Source organism: Scomber japonicus, chromosome 3 (assembly GCF_027409825.1).
Source record: "Scomber japonicus isolate fScoJap1 chromosome 3, fScoJap1.pri, whole genome shotgun sequence".
NCBI classification, from domain to species: domain Eukaryota; kingdom Metazoa; phylum Chordata; class Actinopteri; order Scombriformes; family Scombridae; genus Scomber; species Scomber japonicus.
Window position 1 is genome coordinate 11,965,258 of NC_070580.1, and position 20,143 is coordinate 11,985,400.

Sequence of the window (20,143 nt, forward strand, 5' to 3'; positions counted from 1 at the left end):
TTAGTGCAGCTGCCTGTTTTATTTCTTGTGTAACATGGGGGCTCGTCGATAACTTTTCAAATTCAATTGATTTGATCTTATCATCCGCATAACATTATTATTTGTGAATAATGGGCTGTTTTATATTACTTTATGTCCATGTCTGTGATTGTCAGTCAATCTCATTATGTTTCTAAACCCTCAACATCAAGTTTTCCTCTAATTTCTCCTTAAGTAGCTTTAAGGCTGTTAAAATGTTCATATTCTACACTGTCTGACAGTATAAACTGCATCAGTTTGTTGATGTTAACTCTGAGTACAATATTCAATCCCAATTCTGTTTTTTAAAAATAGCTGCACTGTTTTTTCAAAATCAATTTATTCTACATTAATTTTGCATAGTTGGATATTGATAATAATTCAGCCTGATATGTTTAGATCTGTACTAAACTTTAAACTAAAGCTTTATTTGTTTCTAATAACAGCATCCGGTCAGTGAGCTCTAAAATCTGTTCATCTGCTGTATAGTTAATACAATAATCGTTAATCTTTTAATATTCATAATATTTGACAGCTTTACTGTGATATTTGCGTAGTGTCGTACTGATGATTTCAAAGATTGAAGTAGTTTATTGAATGCAATAAACGGCTCACTTCTTCCATGCTACTATGGCTGATGGTGAAAACAAACACAATGCAAAATATGTGTGAATATAACCATTTGAATATTTTATATTGTGAGGAGGAAAGTTCTTATTTTAAACATCAAATAAGTTTCACATCAACAAGAAGACTGTTGCGTGAATCAACAGGCATACTGTAGAAAACAGCACCTGGTGACACACCTGAAGGCTATACTGCCCTCTAGTGGGGGATTACAGAAATTAACTAGAATGCGAGTTTTAGTTTTCATTTGAATTAGTCTCAGGCAGTTTCTCTTTTACAATGACTTGAAAGCACTCTATTTATGAATAAAATATGCTACAAGAATGCATAGGAAGTCAAATCTGGACAGATTTCTAGTAAATAACCTGTTTTGTGACTCAGATGACGGGCAAGAGTCAGACATGCGCCAACTAGGCAGAGCAGCTGTCATATGCTGCCTTCAAATGCTATTAAAAAAATATTGTAATAACAACTACAAGGAACATGCAACAAAATCAAAGCGAAAACTGGATTATGTCAGCTAGCTTCAAAACTTTAATTTCCTACAAATATCATGTCTTGATAAAATGATATGGCTTTTAGGTCAACAAAATAAAAGATTGAATGTTTCACTCCCACATTCATTCCTGGGATGGAGGGAAGGCATCGAAACAGGAATATGACCTTCAAGTTGGGAAATAAAAATGATCAACACAAAAAAACAAAAAAACTATTGAAAGGTTGAATAAATAAGAAGTTATGACTTATGAGGGTGTGTGTGTAGGCCTATTGCTGGACAAGAAATCCTTGCTACTTCACTGATTACTGAATACAAAAAAAAGAAAAAGAAAAAGGAAACGGGAATAAAAAGGTTCCCAGCAGCACTTGAAGGCAGCAGCAGCTCAAACCAGGCGGACAGAGAGCAGACGTGAACATGAGCGGAAGAAAAAGCCCAGTTACTCTGAAAATAATCCTCATAGGGAACTCCGGGTAAAGACAATAAACTTCTTTACAAGAAATCTTACTTTACTTATAGAAATCTTTTGATGTACTTGTCCGTCGCTAGTTCTTTCACTTTCATTTTCATTTAGATTGCAGCACCTGTTTGATGTAGTCTACAAATCACAAGTGTATCACTTATTTGCACTCATTTCTCAACGGTAAAGGTTTAACAGCACAGTGACACAGAGGATTACTGTTAAATGTGTGAAGTATGAGATTTGACTGTGTTATACTTTTACCTGGTGTGTATATGTGTTTGTGTGTGTGTGTGTGTGTGTGTGTGTGTGTGTGTGTGTGTGTGTTTGTATGTGTGTGTTTACTCAGGGTGGGAAAATCCTCCTTCATGAACAGATATGTGAATCATCGCTTTACCAACATGTACCGTGCCACCATAGGGACCGACTTCCTGTCCAAATCAGTGAACATAGATGGGGACACAGTCACAATGCAGGTAACTCACCTGTAGCAATAGGACAATTACACGTGCTCCCAGTATGACCTAACTTTGTCTTCAGCATCATGTCTCTGTGTGTCTCAGATCTGGGACACAGCAGGCACAGAGAGGTTCCAGTCTCTGGGCACCCCTCTGTACAGAGGAGTCCACTGCTGCATCCTGGTGTTTGATGTCACATTCAAGGCCAGTTTCTCTGCTCTGGATCAGTGGAGGAAGGAGTTTCTGGTCCAGGGAGAGCCCATGGACCCATCTGACTTCCCTTTCATTGTAGTGGGGAACAAAACTGACCTGAGCAACCGAGAGGTCAGTAAACATGTTGATATTGAAATATTGATCAAAGTATTAATATTGTGAGGAAAAGCTGATGGAAGATATTTCTAGTGAACGCTCCTCTAAAATCCACTCTGGTTAAACTATATATCCTTAGTGAGCTAAATATGGCAAATAACATGTGAGAGGTAATTATTACAGGTTTTAGAAGTTTAACATAACTGTGACCAAGGCAACAAGAACAGTAACTGACTGATAATGCAGCATGCTTGGCTTTAAAAGAGCTATAATAAAATGTATATTAGTCTAATTGTGAACAGAAAACTAGGTTTGTACACAACATATATAATGTGAAATGTTCATGACTCACTCATACAGGTCATATTACCATTTAGAAACCAAGGATTGAAGATGTTTAGTCTCTCAGTTTGAATCACAGCTCAAGATGAAACTGGCAGGTAGTTGATTGAATTATTCTCTGGTTCCAGCTTCCTTAATGTGAAGCTTATGTGTTTTAATCAATGTAAGCCTGAATGTCTTTAGGTTTTGGATTGTTTAGTCAGATTAAACAAGACATTTAAAGACACTTCAGGCTTTCGTAAATGTTAACAGGCCTTCTTAACAGTTTTTTAGACTAATCGATTCATTGAAAAATATAGTTGTCAATAATGAAAACAATCCCACTAGCTTTTAGAGTTGCTCTCCCAAAGTGACCTTTTTTATTTTAGAAGATTTGTCACATTTTCCTAAACGAACTTCATGAACTGTTCTGATGTTAGGAGTGACGTGGGATACAAGATCAGAAATCTACTTCAGGCAAAGACGCATTATTAATGAATTGAGGGTGCTGGAGCTTTAATGTATTACTTTTCTATGTAGTTCTGATATTTTACACATTTCTGACATGAGATGTGCTACCTGCTGTTTGTCTCTCTCTTTAGGTGTCTCACAAAAAGGCACTACAGTGGTGTGAGGAAATAGGAGCTGAGTACTTTGAAGGCAGTGCCAAAGAGGATCTAGATGTGGAGAAACCATTCCTGAGAGCGGCGCAGAGGGGATTACAACAGGTGACTATTTATAGTAGACAAGAGGAAAGACACAACATCCCTCTATGTTTAACATGTTTATTTTTGATGATAAAAGATACATTACTCCCTACAGTACAAAAAACACACATTGGAAAATACAGGACATTTCCAGATAACCTGCGAACAGCTGAGAGAAACTCGCAACAACTGTCAGTGCTGAGAGAGCAGCACTCATCCCAGTGTGGGAGGGAAAGTTCAGAGACACCTCGGCACTGCTGATGATGACCTATCTAACGAGGGTGCAAAAAGAGTGACCCAGCAAAGGTACTGTGGAAGGAAAGGACACAATTGTATACCACATGGAGAGAGGAACAAACTCATTAAATGTTTTTTTTTTTTGAGAACCTTCAGCTTATGGTCTAACTTAAGGCATCACTACTAAAATACACTGCTTTTGCATGCATGTCTAGTTTTGTTCAACAGACACACTGACACGCACAAAATTATGAATGCATATGAAGAGAAAGTTCATTTCTAGAAAGAAATCGGGAGAGAAAAACCCACAAACATGAAGCCAAAAGGTGCGAGCCGTAGAAAAGGCGGCAAGCGAAACCTTTGGCTCGGATCTTCCTGGCCGTTACCATCACAACTGAATCCGCCCTTACAAAGTAGATATACACTCGTGTCCAGTCAGACACCTCCTCCCTGTACAAGTTTGTGTTGTAATGACTCTAGCAGTGATTCAGACTCCTACAGTGAATCAGCTCGACAGAAGCAAATTAGAACAATCAGGGAGACTATATATATTTATATATATATATTTGTTTCTTTTATAAGTAAAGACACAAAAGGCAATCAAGAGATGACCAACATGTAAAAACAGTTTGTTACAGGTAATTATATAAAAGGCCAAGATGTTTTTTTGTTGTTGTTTTGTTTGTTTTATTCTTGCTCTATGAACGAACTAATTTACAAGTGAGTACACTCCGGCTATGTAAGCTTTCTTCCCAAGACATCCCCATTCAAAGACATACGGGTTTAACACATCACAGTTAGCTTGCACACCATCTGTAGTCTGAAATACAGAGTCGTGGAAGGAAAAAAATTAAAATTTATTAAATGGATTCACATACATCAATAGGATAGGGAAAATGTCTACTAATATAATTTGCCATTCTAAAAATTAAAGAAGAGGTGAAATACCACATTCATGAGCATAAAAAGCGTAGGACAACTGGTTGGGATTTTTAAGGGGGAAAAAGGTATGAAAGATCTGATGTTGTCTTCTTCATACACCGTGAAAATTCCATGTTTGGCAAACAAAGAAACACAAGCATTGAGTAAGTTGAAGTAAACAAAAGTAAAAACTCTCCTCTCCCTGGGTCCACTTCAAAGTTCCCTTCAGTCCTATAACCTCTGCGGTTCTACTTTGAACAAATACAAAAGTCTTTCTCTTTCATTACCGTCTGTTAACAACAAGAACATACGACCAACTGAATGAAGGTTTTCTTTTTTAAAAATATAGTGGCAACCTCAACACAGCCACCCATCTTCCCACGAACACAAACTATGGGGATGAACAACAGTTAAAAAAAGTGATGCTTTAAAAATGCACAACATACACATACACACAGGAGGAAAAAAAAAAGCTTAAAAAATACAAAAATAAACTACACAAAAGATCTTCTGCATCATTGCTTGCTAATTTTTTGGGAAGGTTTTGCAAGATTTTTTTTGTGTGTGCTGCAAGTCTCAGTCCTAGCAAAGTCCGTCGTTAATTCTCTACAAATCTCTTCCTTTGTCGTTCTTTTTTTTTGTCCACTTCAAAGTGTCGGCCAACAGTCCTCATCTTGGGGTAAAAAGCGCACAGTGATGACATTACCAGCAGACTGGAGTCCAGTACAACGACAGTACAGACTTGGTTCTCGATGAAGCAAATTTGTTTTGAGCAAAAAAGAAAGGAAAAAATTATGTCCTCTTTCGTTTGAGGACAAGTGCTTTATTTGTTTCCATACCGATTTTTCCTCTCATCTAAACTAATGCCTCCACAGCCTTTTTTTTTCTCAACACTGTACATCATTTCATGTAGTCTCTCTCTACATCCCCCCCCCAGGATTCACAAAACAAAAGACGAAGAAAAAAAAAAAAGGAAAAAAAAAAGGGTAACATTGTTGCGCTCAGGCTGGCTCCCAGTTTGTGAAAGATGTAAATGCTTCTTTATACTGCTCAACTACTGAAACAAGCCAAAAATAGATGTTAAAAGGATGGAAGGGGATGTGACTGAAAAAGATAATGTGCTTCTAAGTTTGTGTTGCTCTAAAAATAGTACGACCAACAGAACGAGGAAGGAGGGTTTTATCTACAGAAACATCTCTCAGATTGACTTTCATCTCGGCTTCATACGGTTGTTCTGCCTCCATTGCTGTCTTGATCTGAGACTTGAGGGTGGAGGATGAGATTAGGATGAGGATGAAGAGGTGGAGGGGTGAAGGTCAGTCTTCCTGATAAAAGGACACCAAGTGGAAAAAGGACAAAAGACTGGGAGGGGTCTCTGGGCAACCTCACTGGTCCGTCCTTGCTTTCTTTGGACCAGCAGCCTTACTGTAAGAGCACACATGAAACCAGAGTAAGTATTGCATGTTTTATTCATCAGTGCCATGTTCATCTCTGGCCTGTGTGCACAGTATGAAGCATGAATACAGTACTTACGTATCGGGAGAGGTGCCTGGTCTTTTGGGGGCCGGTTTTGCAGAGGCAGCGTCTTTACCAGACTCTACAAAGCAGAAACATGGTAAAAAAAGAAGAGAGATCTTTATCTATAATTGCCTTGCTCACTTACTAATAATTGAGTATCATTACTAATGTAAATTAGTCTGCTCACCCTGCAGCCATCGGACTTGGGTGGCGGGACCGTAGCCCTTCTCGTTGCGGGCAGCGATGCGGAAGATGATGGCTGGCTTGGTGGTGTAGTCGATGTGGGCGTTCGAGAGGCTGGACGACTGCACCAGGCAAGAGGGGTTGGGTCCACAGTACACACGCATAAAGGCTAGCTGGGCGGGGGTGGAGGCCTTCGCTTCAGCTGTCTGGTTGCTCTGGATGGCCAGGTACACAGAGTACTCAATGATCTTCCCTGACGTCACCGAGGGTGGCTCCCAGGTCAGATGGGCACCATCTGGGCTCTGTGGGGTGACAAGAAAATGAATATCCTTAGTCATGAAAAGAGCAAGTGTTATTGTCAGCAGGAGTTACTTGGTGTCAAATTATTAATTGGAAAAAAGGAATGACAAGGTGAATAAAAGCTTTACTGGTGTGTTTACCTTGCTGATTTTGATGGCACAAGGTGCACCTGGGAACCCTGGTAGGCAAGTCTTAAACGCAGATATCTCTGAGAAAGATCCACGACCACAAGCGTTGATTCCAGCAACACGGAACTTATAAGCTGTTCCAGGCTGCAGCTCCATTTTCTTCATCTGGCTGTAGTCTGGCATGATGCCAGAGTCATCCTACCAAACCAAAGATATGAGGTTAGATACACTGAACATATCAACATACAGTCATCTAAGCATGAGTCTCCTGAGACACTTACATCTCCTTGAGAATCATCTGCTGGCACATAAAAGTGGGTGACAACCATATTTGTGACTTTAACGATTCCAACATCAAACCACTGGTTCTCTTTCTTTACAACAGGCTTCACTGGGGTTGGCTGAGGAGCTTGTTTCTGCACAGACAGAGTAAAAAACAGTCAAACATTTTCCATTTTTGTTTTCTCTTTAACCTGACTTGACCATCCAGACAGTCAATAACACTATGAGGACTTACCTCTCCCTCAATGCCATTGGCGACTTCCGCTAGAGCAGCTGCTGCTTGCAGCTTGGCTGGACTTGCCACTGATACAGACGGCGCAAACGTACTTGATGGAGCTAGTGCTGTGGAGCAGAAGGTGCCAAAAAAAAGGAAAGAGAGGTCAGTCTAGGGTTTTTCTTTTTACAAAACATCCAAAGTTACTCTCTGAAAAGTCTTACTCTCAGCTGTGGTGCGTGGCAGCAGAGACGCCACAGCACTAGTGACTGCAGCAGCCATCTCATTGTGTCCATTGCTCTCGACAGAAGGATCGTTGAGGCTGTCAGCAGGGGCAAGACCCTCAGTTGGCAAGCTTGTGTCTACGGAGGCCTGCTGGGCAGCAGCCTGAGCCTCCTGCAGCTGCTGCTGCTGCTGGACCAGTGCTGCAAGCTCCTGCTGGGTCAACATGATGGGGATGTTGGTAGGCTGCTGACTCTCTCCAGCTGATTCACTCTCATCTGTAAACATGGAAACTATGTTAGAGTTTATACATACAGCAAGCATGTCAACTTCTTTCCAAACTGCAAAAGTAAAACCAAATGTGCAGTGAAGTCTGACTTTTCAAAAACTATTATTGAACCCACTCATTACAGCTTGCTGGGCAGCCTGGAGGACAGCCTGAATAGCAAGGGCCTGAGCTTCTTCAGTTGCTGCTGCCTGAGCAGCTGCCTCTGCTGCTGCAGTCACAGCCAGCTCCTCGTCCGACAGCCCCGTTACCATCAGCGTGGCTCCCTGGCCCTCAGACATAAGCTCTGAAGGCAGGTTTAAGGCTGTCGCTGCTGCTGCTTCTCCCTGATAAACACATTATAGCATTTCCATCAAATGAAAGCAAAAACGACATTTTAAATTTATGGTCACAAGTGCAATCTGACACAACTGGCCGTGATCGTTTCTTGATCATCATATATAGGAAATGTAAAATGATGGAACAGATTTTCACAAAACAGAGCAAACACTGACTTTGTGTTGCATTGTATTTACCTCTGCTTGTGTCTCCATGGCTGCAGGTCCCTCCTCTGCTGGTGCAGCTTCTGCTGACGCTGTCTCATCAGTCTGCATGGGTTCCTCTGTAGAGCTGGCAGCAGTAGTCACCCCTTCTGTGATTGATGAGATCGACTGGAGAGAAACAAAGACAAAATATTTTGAAGATGACATGTTTCTCTAACATTACACAGTCTGTTTCTGACATGCAGCTCTGAAATGACCACTTGTCAGAATTAGTGTTCAGACAATCTGCTGATTCTGCCAATGAATGAATGTGATTCTTACAGGTACAGAGGGTCCGGGAGCTGGTGTAGATTGAGTAACGGTAGTGATCGCCCTGCCCTGGGTGGTGGTAACCATGGCAGATGCTGCAGTGGAGGAGGCCACTTCTGTGCTGCTGGTGCCTTCTGCTCCCTCCTCCGTCTGTTGGGCTGCTGACAGACACAAAAGTCATCATTTAGACTTGAGTTCAAACCTATAAACTTGTTTCATGCAACACAAGTATCTACAATGTGACAAATCAGCATGTCTAGATGGGACCGTGCTTTTGCCGTTTCTGTTAGAGAAGCAGGAACGTGTTGTGAGATAAGACCGTGATCTTATTTTGCAGACTGGATTTGGGCAGAATCACTTACTTCATGGTGGCTTGTTGTAAATAATCACACAGATATTACAGTACACGTGGCTTTACCTGTGCCTTCGCCTGTCTCCATACTGCAGGTGGCAGTGGTAGCTGTGTTGGTGGTCCCAGTCTCGTGTGTTTCACAGGGTGGGTTTGAGCAAACCCTCTGAACCACGCCTGCTGCTGTGCTGGTCTGTTCTCCTCCCATACTGGAGGTGGCTGTGGACGGGGTGTTGGTGGTCCCTGTCTCGTGGGTTTCACATGGCGGGTTGGAGCACACCCTCTGCACTGTGCCAGTCTGGCCTGCGTTCATGTTAGAAGATGCCTGGGTGGCTGTGTTGGTGGTGCCTGTCACGTGAGTCTCACAAGGTGGGTTGGAGCATACCTGCTGGGTTCCTCCCATGTTAGCCGATGCTGTGGTAGCTGTGTTTGTTGTCCCAGTTTCATGAGTCTCACATGGTGGGTTGGAGCACACGCGCGGTACAGACATGTTCGAAGATGCCGTTGTGGCTGTGTTGGTGGTTCCTGTTTCGTGGGTTTCGCAGGGTGGGTTCGAACACACCTGCCCTGCTCCCATTGCAGCAGAGGAGGTGGTGGCTGTGTTGGTGGTTCCCGTCTCGTGGGTCTCACAGGGCGGGTTAGAGCAGACCAAGGTGACGGTCCCCGAGCCCTCTCCAGCGGCTCCAGCCTCGGTGGAGCTGGGCTGCTCAGAGGTTGGTGATGCCAGGATAGACACTGGTAGATCCTGGACTGGTTGGGCTTCTACACCACTGGGGGTTGTGATCAGAGTCACCTGGGTGGGCTGGTTCTGGGTAAACAAAGCAAAGCAATTTTATAAAATTATACCGCATGTTTCATACTCAAAAAGTCAGAAATCCTTTTACTCACTCTCTATAGATGTTATTCAATTTTTCCTAACAGCAGCTCTGTCAATTAATAAATGAAAGCTCATCGTGCTGATGATGAAATTATTTCATGTTCTAATGACTCTAATGGGCTGCTGGGTCTCACCTGCACTGTGATGGTGGAGGAGGGCAGTGTGGAGGCAGAAGTTAGGCTGGTCTGAGCAGCGGACACAGTTATCGCAGATGGGCTGATGACCTGGCTGGACAAGGTAGCAATGGTTCCCAGTGTGGTGATGGGGGTAACCAGAGATGCATTGGAGCTATCCACAGTGCCCCCAGCCAGGCTAGAAGAGACTGTACCAGTGACCGTCCCAAGAGTGGTGACACCTACAAGGAAGAAAAGTGGCATTTAAGTCTCATATAGATAGACTACATATGCATCAAAATCAATCTCAATGATATCATCCCATAATAAAAACATGATAAATACAAGAACATGATTATTTTTACCAGTAGTCCCCTTGACAACCAGTGTGGTGACAGCAGGCTTGACAGCAGACACGGTCACTGGCGTAACAAGTCGTACACCACCTACTGTGCTCATGGGCACAGTGCGCAAAATAGTTCCCGGCTGCCCAGGAGCACCCTTTAAAACCACCTTAAGACACAATTCAGTATTAGTCTCCTCAGGTGCACCATAAACAGGCAGCTGAAATGCTTTAATATAATCTCTATTATATCTACAAAAGTTGGTGTACAGAAGGAGCTTACCTGTGTCAGTCCCTGCTGGCCAGCTGCTGTGGCAAGTTTGGGCACCGCAGTGATGATTTTACCAGGAGTTCCAGTAGTCATCACCTTTGTGGTGAGGATTGTGATAGGTGTTTTCATTCCTGCACTGCTTGTTACACCTGTGACAACAGCACAAATGCCTGAAATTAGTTTACGTCAGTCAACTCAGGACATATTCCCATAATACCAGACCTTGATTCATGTGCACCTGTAAATTAAGTTCTTGTTGTTTATATCCCTGTTAACTGTCATTGCAAGAAATACATTTTAAAAATGAAATGATCAAACTTGAGACTACATCATCACTAATGCCTTTGTGACAATTACCACTAATCTGAAATACTAACCACCAAGATTATAACAAAATCATTTGATCCAGATGCTTATCTACAATATCATCATTTAGGGCTGATGTCAATCGTGTATATATGTAGGCTGTTGGGTTATGTAGCTGTAACAAATTAAACTTCATTGATTTTGGACCTGTGGCTCCAGGCTGGGTCATGATGGCCGACATGGGGATGGTCTTAATGATTGTGGTGCCCTGTTTAGTGGTGGTAGGAGAGACGCCACTGATGTTGAGGATGGTGGGCTTGTTTCCTGTGCCTCCTGCCTGGGAAGTGGTGATGATGGTTGTGGGCTTTCCATCTGCAGATGTCACCAGCTTCAGAATGGTTCCGGCTGGGAGGGGACCCTTTGTCTGGGGAGAGATGCACACGTTATGCAAACCATCTAGAGAAAGATATCTGGTGCCTGTCTCAGGAGTTTTAAGCAACCACCTGTTTTTTTCCTGCACTCATGCAGATAGCTGACCTGTATGAGCTGTGTGAGAGGGTTAGTGGAAGCCTGGCCTGTAACAGTTGATGTCTGCACTGGCTTGGTTTGTACCACAGACATCATCTTGCCAAGGTTGGAGATCTGCCGACATAGGAGAGAGACTCAAGTTCATGAGTCGCCAGAAAACATCGGACAGTACAGGGAGTTCAGTGGAACAGTGGACCACTAAATCGGTGGCTCTATGAATCATTCTTCACTGGCTTAACTGACTGACAGTCATGCAAAACACTAACATCATGCTCCCTTTTTTTCTAAGTAGAGTTCTCCAACAGTCACTGCAGGCCAACCATAAAGCCTGATTTATGCTTCTGCGTCGGACCGACGGCTTAACTACGCGTAGCCCTCTGTGTCGACGTGGACCCCTACACCGTAGCCTGACGTGCACCTCCAAAAAATCCTAACTACACGTCACGGCAACGCGGACCACAAGGGCTGTGATTGGTCCGGTCAAAACGTCAGTTCTTCCGGCAGTTGCTTTATTTTAATAATGAACAAAAGGTATGTGTTTTCTGTTATTAGCGCAAAGCTACATGCTACTGTGACCGGAAGATAAACAAGGATACAGATAAAGACTCCTCTGAAACCACACACACACACACACACACACACACACACACACACACACACACACACACACACACACACAGACACAGAGAGTCACCCCCTAGCAACGCGTTCCCTCGAAGCAGAACTTCGAAAGGTCAATGACAGAGTAGGGCTGCTCGATTATGAAAAAAATCATAATCACGATTATTCGGGTCAAAATTGAAATCACTATTATTAAAACGATTTTTTTAAACTTTAGAAACATGCTGCATTTCTTGTCCATTCGACTTCATTTTCTCTCCAAGCAGCCGCCTTTTATCTGCCGCTTAACGCAACACACTACAGAAAATGTACAGAGATATTAGTGCTGAGCGTGTTAAGATGACGATAGTTCACACATCACATCCTGGTTTTTAATAATTAGTCAGTAAACTCAGCATCGTCTGACTCAGGCCGGAAACTCTGCACTTTTATTTACAGTTAAAACATTTCGCAGTGTGTTTCAGCTTCTGTCAAACTAAAAGAGCTGCAGCGGCTTCCGGTCTAAGCTTTTCAAAATAAAACTTTTGTGCGCTCTCTCATTATTATTAAAAATCATTCCCCCCGATTTTATTAGTTTTGAGATCGTTAGGCCCCTAAATCGTAATCACGATCAAATTTCGTTTAATTGAGCAGCCTTACGACGGAGTTGGAGCAACAGCGCCGGTCTGACACAGAAGCATAAATCAGGCTTTACTCGCTCCCCGAGTGGTTCAAGCTCAGAGCACGTTGTCACCATCTTGTGACAAACCATAAAAAACAAAATACACACACACAGTGTGTAAAAGCAATTTACAGAACCCATGATTTATGGCATGCGTGTGAAAGCACCAAAGGATGCTCTCTAATATGGTGTTCTGGTATTATTTTCTTACCAGAGTGCCACTGGTGAGGGGACTCTTGACAAGAGTGATGGTCTTGGTGACTCCTCCCACCACAGTGGTTACCACCTGGGCCTGCTGGGCCACTGTGACTGCACCAGACTTGTGCACAGTGATGATGGGTCTGGTGGTGGTGGTGGGAGAGGACCCAGTTGCTGTGCCCACCTGGGCTGCAGCAGTCTTTAGCATCCGGGTTGCTGGGTTACTGACCTACAAGCACAAAATTGTTGTAACAACTGACTTGTTACAACTGACTGTATGATGTTTCACATGCAATACACACAAATGGCATAGTTTAGTGAGATCTGTACCATGACTGGAGATGCCACTTTCATTGTGGTTGTGCCGGGGGAAACCGCTACAGTTTTGAGAATGGTGGCACCTGCAGGAACATTGAGGACAGTGCCTGCAGACGAGGGCGGGATCTTCTGTGTTGCTGCTGCTGCAGCAGCTAAAGCTGCCATGCCACTCATCTGAGGGCTACTTCCAATTGGCTGAGAATGGAAGAAGTAAACAATTGTTGAACACAATTGCTAATCTAATCTTAAACGTATTAAAATGCTCTGCAAAATTACTCATACCGATCCTTGGGTGGTCTGGGCAGGCATTACCATTCGGACACCTGGAGGAAGGGATGTCACAGTGACAGGGGATTTCCCAGGCTGGCTGGGGCGGACTGTGACAACAGATGTACCTGTGGCAGCCTGCGGAGCTGCAACCTTTAATACAGCTGTAAAATAAGGGAAATGAACGTTTAGACTTCATGTGCAGTGCTTTTGCAGCTTTTGCAGCTTTTTACTGTAGTGACAAAGAGGAATTGTAATGAATGATGAGTTACTATGATAATACCTGTCTGTGGTAGGCTCTGAGCAGAGGGTGCTGCAGCAGCTGGTGCGGGGCTCTTTGGAGAGTTCACAGGCTGCGAGGGGCTTGCACTCATGATTGGTGAAGCTGCAGCTGGAGTTGCAGGGATGTCATATTTCTGCAGTTGCAGCAAGTAGGTGTCAGCCGTGGATACGGCACCCCAGCTCACCTCCAGAGAATTTGTGTTGGCACGGACTAACTGCACCCTGGCAGGGGCATGTGGCCGTTCTGGGGGATGAAGAACCAGAAATTTAATATCATTGACATTATTTTACAACCTGAGTCACAGAAGTCACTGATTATGGCAAAAAATAAAAGTTACCGCACACCTACCTGTTTCCAGGTACCAGAGGTCTTTACAACAGACTTGGTTGTTCCAAGCTTTACGATAACCATCACGGCCACTCCAAACATATAGTCTGGAGTTGATTGCCACAGCACAATGGCCAGCACGAGCCCTGGGGATGTTGTCTTCGAGAGTATCCATCAACACTGTCTCCCAACACATCGAGTCTATAAACAAATACGACATAAATATGAACACAACTACAGTCCAACTTATTTAAAACTAAAAGTAAAATGCAGTATAATAAATACAGAGGCAGACATACCTAGATTTAAACAGGCAAGAGTGTTTGTACACTTCCACTCCTTCTCATGTGTGGCCACCTTGACATCATCCATTACCAAAGGAACCCATCCTCCAAAAACATACATCCTGCACAGTGAAAACATTTATCAGTGAGAAGCTGATACGGAGCAGAGACTTTTCTACTGGAAATTCAAACATGTTAAAAATAATTCAAAATTATTAGCAAGGTACAGCAGCTGTCTCACTTGTTTGTGATGGTGGTGGCAGAGTGAAGACTTCTGGGAAGTGGTGCTGTGCCGCTTACTGATGGTTTATTCCATGTCAGGGTATCTGGAGACAATGACAAGCAGTAGGATGTAAAGCAAAAATGCATCAATGTAATCTGACACATGAATTAAGCACCACAGTTTAGGCAAATTTACACACATCATTGTCAAACATCAACTTTGTATACTCCCCTGAGTGTGGGACTCAAAGGTGATTAGGTCCAATCCCCTCTTGCCTGATTGGGTATATACTGATTCTGGCTACTAGTGTGGCTTTGATAATTTAAATAATATCAGTTTTCAATTAGATTTTAGAGACGTACCAATATCAAGTGTCCAAAGATCTCCAAGACGACAACCGCTCATCCCTCCATAGATTATCAGGCGTGATTTCCTGCTTGTCTTTTCTGTGTATACCACAGCTGTGTGGCTCTCACGAGGGGGAGGCAGGACTCCATATGTAATTGGAATATCCCACCCAACCACACTGGAACCCGCACGAAGCTCGAGTGTGTACAGATCATTCAGGTATCTGATAATGAAAAACCCACACATTAGTCACATTCATATTGCTGGTTGAAACACAACCTCAAGCAGTCATATGTCAGAGGGCCCTATCGGCTGCTGGAAAACATCCGTACCTGGGAATGTTGTTTTTTGGGTCTTCACTGTCATTGGCTAATCCACCAAACAGGTAGCATTTGTTGCCCACCAGGGAAAAACTGTGGCCAAGACGAGGACAAGGAGGGGGCCCATTCTTCGGGTTTTTTGCTTTCAATTTTTTCCATTCCCATCTGCTGGCCTAAAACAGACAACAACGTTAAAATTATTAATAAACCAAAGGTTGTCCTCATTCCTTATTCTGATAGTTAGGATTATGTGTCAAAATGGCAGCTTAAAACTTCTTTTTTAAAAGTTGTTTCAATTCTTTCATTTTGTATTTCAGTTTCATTTTATTCTATTTAATTTCCTGATTAATGATTTGAGCTAGGCAAACAAAACGTTATTGGGTCATACCTTCTTTATATCATAAGCACAAAGTTGTGTAACTTTAACTTCCCTCACTGGTCACAGTAAAGCTTTTGCAAGTAGAATAAAAGACATGCTTTAGGTGGAGTGCATAGGCACATAATTAAGGCACAGGATAACTCGTCAAGTCAATAACTTTATTTCATCTCCAGACTTCCCTTCCTCCCAAAAATGTGACGTTTTTGTTTTTATGTGATTGTCTTTAAAGTAGGTGCTGGGTGATTAACTATTTATCCATTTGCTGTAACTTAGTGGACCCTCTTAATTCTTAATTAAGGCATTTTGTAAATCAACTCTGAATAATTTAAGAGAACAATCTCTGAATAAATTACTTCTCTTACTCCAAAAACTTACAACACACTTCTCACTCTGAATTTGACCAATCAGGATTCGTGTTTTCATTCAACCCTGTTCATGAACGTACTATTATTGTTGACAGCTAAACTGAGCTACATTGAGTGCTCTCACATTGTATGCTGTCCTTGTAAATATTTTAACAGCTACAACATATCATTAAACCTATGGGTTTGTCATGTACTTTATGAACCTCTTTTTCATATATTGACAAGCTCAGATGCAGACAGACAAGCTCAAATGTGGCCATGCAAATGTGCAGATAATATCTGATGGCTAAGATCTCGAAACATGAACATGGTACCATGCATATAAAATGTTGTTGTTATGCGTTTTAAGCAAGCTTATCTTTTGTGCTTTAAGATAACAGTTATTTCAAATAAAGCTAAAATATACATTCGTAACTGTAATTGAAAATGGCAGGTTATTTTCCATAGACAGATACCTGTAGTTCATAGAGATCGTTGCTGTACTTTCCATACTCCACCATACCACCAAACACCAGCAATCTTGTGCCATCACAGACAAAACCATAGGCAGCACAACCGGGGGGGATGTCGCCACGGACCGCTGGGATAAACCACTGGTTTGTTGCTTGAAATTTAAAACAATAGTAACAGTGGGAAATCAGTATTATACAAGTATAAAAATAAATGTTTGTGTATATTTACATACATACATACATACATACATAATATAAGTTGATGAAATTCTAACACAAGTTTTATGCTTAGTATAACCTCTAAGCAACTCTCCTGCTCATTATAACATAAATTAAAATCTGCATTTTAGGATGGGGGCACATACAATAGATGTATTGAGTGTCTGTCATATGTGCAGGCAATTGGGGCAGAGGAAATGCTTAAACCAACCAGCATCATCCATTTTATTTTAGCCCGCCTTTTTTAACGTGCATTAAAACCCCTTCTCCAGCAGAGGGGGCCAAACACAACCACAGAGGATCCGCTTGGCCTGCTGAGGCCTGTACGCTACTTAATTTTGCACATCACGGATCTATCTTTTAAAATAAAATTGTGCTCTTTTAAAAGGTGAAGAGTCTGTACAATTATTTTATAATTTTTTTCACATTGTAAAATATGCATTGAGTAAATCATGCTTGCTGTGGACAACAGTTAGATATGTAAAGTTAATCTTACCGGTGTTGTATACATGTAATTCATCCACTATCCCTTCGTTTCCACCGCCAAAGACAACCATGAGCTCCTTAATAGCTACAGCTCTGTGTCCATGTCTGGGCCGGGGGACGGGACCGGACCATCCGAGGACCCGCTTCCACCGCGGCTGCAGGACCGACACCGCGGAACCAGGAGCAGACATGACTTCTGTCGGAGGATAAAAATAATAATAATAATTCATTTAATTTGTACCACACTTTTCATTCATAGTGGAACTTGCTACAGTATTAATAACACAAAACACACATCATAAAGGAGATAATAACAACAATAGTTTAAATGGAAAAAGAACCCATAAATGATCATGTGTTTGCTGAAGTAAAAGGGATATCTTCCCGTTACTGACTGAACAGCTGCAGTAACTTCGCTCACAGTTTTAAAACGGCTCGGATAATGAACACATTCAAAGTCTGGTCAACTTCTATCTTGAAGCTCCTTCGTTTCATCTTTGACACTGAAGTTAAATACTGAAGAATGCATGAAAACCCTCTAGCACTCAAGTTAGTGTGTCAGTTGTTTCCAACCATTGAATTCAACCCATGGAAGCAGCCATCTTGCAGCCAAACAAACCCCCGCTAACGCTACTGCCAGTCTGAAAAATGGCGGAAGCGACTGAAAAAGACAAAAACATGACGGCTAACCAGCTACACGAGCACAGAAATGCATTATAACAAAAAACGCAATCAAACAAATATGTATCGGGCCCACACACAGCTGCATCTCAAGCTTTAAGCCTTAGTTGGAGCCGTTAGGAAGAGTCGGCTGTTTTCATGCTTCTCTGGGAGTCGCCATATTGTAGCTAGTAAGCTATGCTTTCTCCAGAAGCGCTTTACCGCACTTATTAACATTAAACACAGTATTTAAGCTCGCTTGAACACTCTCAATTGTTGTGAAAAACACGCTTCTTAACACCAATGGAACAATTTACTGAAATACACTGTTATTTAAGCACAGTATTAGTGTTCAAACGTATCTTTGCGTTAGCTGCACTCCGTTAGCACTAGCGGCTAGTTGCCGAAGCTAACAGCGTTAGCATCTGTCAGCGCGTCGCCGGGTTTTACAATTAAATGCAATATAATTCTGTTGTGTTTTGACATGCATAAGTTACCTGATACAAACAAAGTTGCAACATAGCTCTTAACTCGCAGCTAAACAGAGTTAAAGTGTATAAACATTAGTGTTATTGTGTTTCATGCCGTATCTGGCCTGGTTCAACAGCTCCCTAAAGAAAAATGGCCGGGCCACAACAAAACACAACAAACTGACTGAGGGCGCACACATTCACACATTTTACCTACTTATTTCGATACAGTAGTCGAAAAAGCACGGATGTGTGGTCTTATCTGGCGGCAATAATCCAAATTCATTCGCTTAGTGAAGAAGTATTTCCTCTCATGCCTGCCTGGAAGCTGCCATCTTCTTGACAACCAGAGGCGGAGGAAGATGGACGAGCTGGCGTCACCCAAAGCAAACATGGCGGCGAACCCGCTCACTAACCGCTTCACACACTAACGCATGCATTGTTTCTGATATTTGACACAAATAACCAGTGGTGGATGCTTTGTATAGGACGGTACTTCAAGGAACAGTTGAAATCTGTATGAAGTAAACGTATTACGAGTTTCAGCAAATTACAAGAAGTTGTGTTACAGCGCTCGGCTTATTGTCCCTTACTAAAGATGGCGACATCCGTACGGGACCCCCTTTTTATTTTAATATTGTAGAGGCTTCTAGTTTCTTTCCGCTCTAAACCTACTTAAATATGCACATAAATGCACAATAATAGTGTTGATGCACTCATTTACAGATTTCGCGCTTACACATATTAAAAGTTGCCACGCCCACATACACCATAAGTGCGCCCTCCACTGACAAAAGTAATATATTACTATATAGGCCTGTTACTTTACTATGCTGGTACTTTACGTAAATGGCACTGTGCATAACTATATATTACTATACATTCCTAAACAGGTACTCTACGTTACTAAAGATTGATATACAGGCACTATACATAACATAACTATATTACTATAGTGGTAGGCTACTAGACACTTTACTATACTGGCACTATGCATTTTATATATTACTTATATTACTGTTACTATGACTATAGCCTACATTACTATATGTTCATCCTTGTAGTCCAAACGGAAATGTCTGTTTCACAATTCCATTTATTTTAAAACTTTCTTTTTAAAAAAATACAGATTGTCAAAAGCAGTAGGCCTACTTTTTTTGTTTTAAGCAAAAGAGAAATAAGAAAGCATTAGGCTATATAATATGGGGATGTGGGGTTATATTTTGCACATTAGGAAGTTCAGTATCCCCACTACATTTCACTGAGTAAGCCCCATCGCTTGTTTTAGATTGCAGGTTGGACTGAATGATATCCGCATAGTTACGGTTATTCCAGTGATCCTGCATACTTGAACCAATATTGGGCACATGAAGATACCACATCCAGAGGAGTAACTACCATTGCACAAAGCTCTCTGTGCTGATGCCAAATGCACATATAAATAACAATAGTGAACAAATATAAATGAATGTGATTCTTGCCTGTTTCCATGAACTTTATGACGTGCTGCCATTTCACTGTTGTTGCATGTGTGGAATATACTAGTTTTTACATTACATGCACTGAAGACCTGTCAACTTCAGAGCTTAGCCCGACTTTCCACTAAAAGTGGGCAAAAAATGTACTATTAATAACAAATTATATTATTATTATTGGTACAATTGCAAATAAGAAAAACACATTTTAATTATGACAAATAAATTGAAGATGACAGTATGCTGCTACTGTCTCATTCAAACGGTTTGGTTTTTGCAATTCCATATTAGTCCCTTAGATGGCAGACTTGTTCTGTTTATGTTTTGCATGTAGTCTGTAGCTCAGTGAGCAAGCTATGTATAAATCCTGCAGGTAAAAATAGAAGATTTTGGTTCTCATCATTAACATATTTTACATGTGTCCAAATGAAAAATATATATTGTGATGGAAAGTCATATAATTAAAAGCTGAAATTAGAATTTTTATTTGATTGTTTTATTTTGAGTATGAAGCTGCAATAG

At 41.8% G+C, this 20,143-nt stretch overlaps 2 protein-coding genes across 4 annotated transcripts; one reads left to right on the forward strand and one right to left on the reverse strand.

The window, feature by feature from the left end:
• Nucleotides 1-1,534: 1,534 nt before the first annotated feature.
• Nucleotides 1,535-4,330, forward strand: si:dkey-13a21.4 (uncharacterized protein LOC494576 homolog). Of its 3 annotated transcripts, none has more exons than XM_053315240.1 (5): nt 1,535-1,614; nt 1,951-2,077; nt 2,165-2,383; nt 3,292-3,417; nt 3,494-4,330. In XM_053315240.1, the coding sequence occupies exons 1-5, from the start codon at nt 1,559-1,561 to the stop codon at nt 3,596-3,598; spliced, it is 633 nt and encodes a 210-aa protein (XP_053171215.1). In that variant the 5' UTR covers nt 1,535-1,558; the 3' UTR covers nt 3,599-4,330. The 3 variants fall into 3 exon arrangements, with proteins under 3 accessions (XP_053171215.1, XP_053171216.1, XP_053171217.1); XM_053315241.1 differs by having other exon boundaries at nt 3,512-4,330; XM_053315242.1 differs by having other exon boundaries at nt 3,540-4,330.
• Nucleotides 4,331-4,478: 148 nt separating this feature from the next.
• Nucleotides 4,479-18,502, reverse strand: hcfc1a (host cell factor C1a). The gene is made up of 28 exons (XM_053315239.1): nt 18,364-18,502; nt 17,027-17,212; nt 16,315-16,463; nt 15,128-15,288; nt 14,810-15,018; nt 14,466-14,550; nt 14,240-14,346; nt 13,962-14,141; nt 13,614-13,856; nt 13,346-13,494; nt 13,076-13,258; nt 12,759-12,974; nt 11,275-11,379; nt 10,945-11,161; nt 10,444-10,580; nt 10,183-10,330; nt 9,839-10,059; nt 8,897-9,635; nt 8,491-8,639; nt 8,203-8,337; nt 7,806-8,013; nt 7,404-7,679; nt 7,201-7,307; nt 6,965-7,099; nt 6,696-6,881; nt 6,260-6,557; nt 6,088-6,151; nt 4,479-5,979 (listed from the first exon to the last, which is right to left on the reverse strand). Exons 2-28 carry the CDS (start codon nt 17,205-17,207, stop codon nt 5,940-5,942), a joined length of 5,028 nt encoding a protein of 1,675 aa, XP_053171214.1. The 5' UTR covers nt 17,208-17,212; nt 18,364-18,502; the 3' UTR covers nt 4,479-5,939.
• Between the last annotated feature and the right edge of the window lie 1,641 nt (nt 18,503-20,143).